The 4,525-nt window shown below is 39.1% G+C and overlaps 1 protein-coding gene across 1 annotated transcript; it reads left to right on the top strand.

The window, feature by feature from the left end:
* Positions 1–521: 521 nt before the first annotated feature.
* pax1 (paired box 1) lies at positions 522–4,271 on the top strand. Its single transcript, XM_015396282.1, has 5 exons — positions 522–772; positions 1,275–1,904; positions 2,730–2,863; positions 3,168–3,381; positions 3,656–4,271. Exons 1-5 carry the CDS (start codon positions 769–771, stop codon positions 3,754–3,756), a joined length of 1,083 nt encoding a protein of 360 aa, XP_015251768.1. The 5' UTR covers positions 522–768; the 3' UTR covers positions 3,757–4,271.
* Positions 4,272–4,525: the final 254 nt, after the last annotated feature.

The following is a 4,525-nucleotide window of genomic DNA, read 5'->3' as shown; positions in this document are numbered from 1 at the left end:
TTTTATTTTACAGGCTATTTTCAAATAAAGCCTATATTCGCAAACAACTCAATGCATGTTGATATATTATATGATGCAATTTTTAAAGCATGTATTATTTCTATATGCATTATTGCAAATATCTATTTATTCTAAAAGCTAAATCTAAAAAAATATTTAAAACAGCCTTCGTGAGCTATTCAGATATTAGATGCATAATAAACTGACTTAAAGGAGTGAAGCAAATTCGTTTATATTGGTGCAAAAAAAAAAAAAAATCTTCACTACAAACATCAAATCTATCATTTATAAGTTCTTACCATGGGCTGCATGTTGGACGAAACGTTTCCCTCTCTGACACTTCCCCTATGCAAAACAATACAGGGAGGCTGCAGAGCTGCGACCAAATTGGCTTCGTATTGGCTGACTGGCTCTCCAGCGCAGAGCAACCAATCAGACCAGAGAGGAGGCTTGGCGTATAGCAGCCAAGACTGACGTAGAGGACGCGTCAAATTAATTCCAGCAGAGTCTGGACTCCCCGGGATAACTCCAATTTGCATTTATCGGATGAAGATCACTTTGTTGCCTTTGCGCGCAACAGGTTTCCAACTATAAGAGGAAGGAGAAAACTGCAACCAGGACGAAACTGAGAGGGATCCACTTTTATTCCCTGCTTTTCTGGGTTCATTCCTCTGGCTCCCCCTTCCTCGTCTGGATTCACTATAGGACGCTCACAGCCATCTGGAGTGATACCCTTTACTTCCAAGCATCTCATACCAGTAAAGGCAAATGGGTAAGCCCAAAGTGTGCATGCTCCAGTGATGTTATGGAAGCGTAACGAAGTCGCCACAACAGAGTATAGACATTTTTGCATTAGACAAAAATCTAAAAGAGAGAGATCGCTGGCGACAGTTTGCCAACTTTATTTCATAGTGGATTGCTCTTGACTGCCTGTTTGAAGCTTTAACTCGTAAAAAGAACCACATCAACCAGTTACAAGGCGAGAGGTTCTTTGAAGGGTTTTCTAATGTCTATAATTCCGGCTCGCCATATTTAATGTAGTTTTTGTGAGTGCGCAAAGATGAACCAATCAGAAAACCTGCAAGTTTTTGCACGACAGTAAAATAGCGGATTAAAACCAAAGGTCTCAATAAATAGCTTTTTAAGCGTGGTTTAGATGCACGGTTGATATTTCAATTCAACGACAAATAAATCGATTGCTTCTGTGTGATATATATATTTATTTAGATGCTATTTTAAAAGATAGAGATTTAATTCCCGTCTTTTTTCTGCAGAGCAAACCTATGGAGAGGTGAACCAATTAGGCGGCGTGTTTGTGAACGGGAGACCCCTACCCAACGCCATAAGGTTGAGAATCGTGGAGTTGGCCCAGCTCGGAATCAGACCCTGCGACATAAGCCGACAGCTGCGAGTCTCCCATGGCTGCGTGAGCAAGATTTTAGCAAGGTACAACGAGACGGGCTCCATCTTGCCCGGTGCCATTGGTGGGAGTAAGCCGCGCGTAACGACGCCAAACGTGGTGAAGAACATCAGGGAATACAAACAGAGCGACCCCGGGATCTTTGCCTGGGAAATCAGGGACAGACTTCTCGCCGACGGTGTTTGCGACAAGTACAATGTTCCATCCGTGAGCTCCATCAGTAGGATTTTACGCAACAAGATCGGGAATCTCTCCCAGCCCAACCAGTACGAGAGTAGCAAGCAAGCATCCTCGCAGGCCGGGCTCTCCTATAACCATATATACCCTTATTCCTACCCCAACACAATGTCTCCAACAGGCGCTAAAATGGGCACCCCCCCTGGGGTACCAGTGACTGCTGGGCATGTTAGCATATCCAGGGCATGGCCTTCCCCGCACACTGTCAGCAACATCCTGGGAATACGAGCATTCATGGATCCTACAGGTAAGGATACAAACCCAGCTTATAAATGCTTTATAACTGTCTCAAAATAAGAGCTCTACATGCTGAATCAACAGCGCACTGTTCTTATATTCTGCATGATTGATTGCCATATCACCCAATACAATTACTTCTGGCATTAGGCAGCACTAAAAGTCCATTAAAAGTTATTCCAGTCCTCTAATTCACCATTCAGCCAGAACGCAGTAAGGCCACTCTCAATAGGCCTTTTCATGGGACGATGCATTTGCAAACACCTGTCTCACCTGCTCTATATCCAACCTGATCCTCCCAATAGCGGCTAAAAGCATTTACTTCTCCTTTTTTTTTTCTTTCTCGTGTTGAAATAATTTTGGAATGAAAATGTTATTATAATTTATCTTAGTTGTATTGCATTAAAAAATGTGTTTAGTCTACTCATTTGAATTGTATACTATAGATTCTGGGTTATAATATATAAGTAGGTTTTCAAAAAAAAATAGAATTATATAGTTTAGATTTTTTAAGTGAAAATATTGTTTTCTGGAGAATTTTGTCTTAATTTTTGCATAAAATAACATTTCATGTGTATTTTCACCTCTTTTATTATATCAAAATATTTTTCTTTGACGTAGTAATTTTTTTAATGCTTAAAATTACTTTATATTTTAGCCATTTTATTTTCGTTTTACCCTTTCTCTTATATATTTTCCTTTTTCAGTTTTATTTGAAATAAGGATTGTGTTGTAACTTAGAAAATAATTGCAAAGCTAAACCTGACAGCCTCTCCATCAACTAAAAAGAGAGTTTACATATATAACTTTAACATAAGTTGATTTTTTTATTCAGCCATTGCTGGGACGGAGGGATATCCGACAAAAATGGAGGACTGGGGCTGTGTGAACAGAGCAGCTTTCCCTGCTCCTCACACGGTCAACGGGATCGACAAGCCAGCCATCGACGCCGACATTAAATACGCTCAGGTAAATAATAATTATATTCACATGCCCTTAAAAAAAATCTAAACTGGTTAATCTCTCTTTGGTAACGTAAAAAGTGGAAATCATCAGCTTTTAAATGCACGTTTATCTAACCTAAAAATGATGTGAAGTGTCCCAATTATTTTCCAATTGTAATTTAGGTAACTAGATGTCCAATGTGTTTCAAAGGACTCATACAGGAGACACCTTAAAAATAGCCAAAGGAACATGTTTGGAGCCAAATGTCACAGTCGCACGCCATGACGCACACCCCTCCTTGAACACTTACTTATCTTTCTGCCCGCAGCCTTCCTCGACCCTGTCCAGTTACGTCTCAGCGTGCGCCTACTCTCCAAGCAACCAGTATGGAGTGTATAGTGGCCCAGCAGGTGGCTATGTGGCCCCTGGGCACCACCACTGGCAGCCCCAAAGCCCGGCCCTGTCCCACCCAGGCAGCGGCATGACCATGCACGCAGGGGAGATCCACTCGCCCATGGCCTTCAAACATCAAGTTCGAGAAGGTATTATTATTATTATTATTATTATTATTATTATTATTATTATTATTATTATTATTACATTGTTATAAACGTAGGCATCTGATATGAGCGCTTTTTTAAAATGTAAATAGGCTAAAAAAAATAACCAAAGTCTGATCACGCCCAGTTAGAATTAGAATTAGAATTTTATAAATTAATAATAAATATTTTAAAAATTTTGTAATATTTCCTTTTTTATTTAGCCTAAGTTAATATATATATTTTTCCCCTTTTTTTTCTTATCTGCGCTGATCAGGAGACAGAAAGCCTCCCAGTCCCCTGAGTAAACAGACACAGCAGCAACATGAAGACTTGAACGGTGTGCACGGACTCAGCCTCGCTACCTCATCCTCATAACCGGGACTCAAACACACCTTAATTACCAGAAACATTTACCTGAACTCATTTCAACTGCTCCAACAGTAAGTGAGATCACCACAGCGGCTTGTTTGTGACTGACAGTCAGAAACAGGAACAGAAGCCCCGTCCAGATGCGTAACGCGTGCGCGCAGCAGCTCTGTCGGCCTTCATGGCCACTTGAATGTAAGCTTGCATGGATTTTTTCCCCCCCCTCCCTGGTGGACAGTTTATTTACTCTCTCTGTTGTTGAAACAATTAATGCTGCAATAGGCTGTATCTAATTGAGGCTACAGGATAAAAATACTTTTATATCCGCTCAATGTTTATAAAAAGCCAAGATCTATTCTGTAATTCGAGATTTATTATTATCTTAAATTGTGGCCAGTGACTTGACGATGCGAACAAAAGTTATAAATTGTCTAAATGTAAAATATATGCTAAAGCTTTAATTATATTTTTTATATTTTCATTGTGAATATTGAAAAATAAAGGCTGTTTTCAATGCCATGTTGTAGCTTATATTATTATTATCATTATTATTATTATTTCTATGTGTGCCATCAAACAGGAGAAGCAGCGTTGCTGTTTATGTTAAATGAAAATTCCCAAAATGTCATTCTGCAATATATTCTCAAATAATTTTTTTTTTTAGTTAAACATTTGAATATTTTTTCTTTAAAAACAGGTAGGGATTGTTGAATAGTAAAATTGTCAGTCTTACACCCAGAGATGAAGCTTAGAAAAATAAATTATTTATTTTCAGTGA

This window comes from Cyprinodon variegatus, unplaced genomic scaffold, assembly GCF_000732505.1.
Source record: "Cyprinodon variegatus isolate N-32 unplaced genomic scaffold, C_variegatus-1.0 Scaffold27, whole genome shotgun sequence".
Classification (NCBI taxonomy): Eukaryota; Metazoa; Chordata; class Actinopteri; order Cyprinodontiformes; family Cyprinodontidae; genus Cyprinodon; species Cyprinodon variegatus.
Note: the sequence above shows the minus strand (reverse complement) of the source record. Positions and strands in the feature narration are given on the sequence as shown.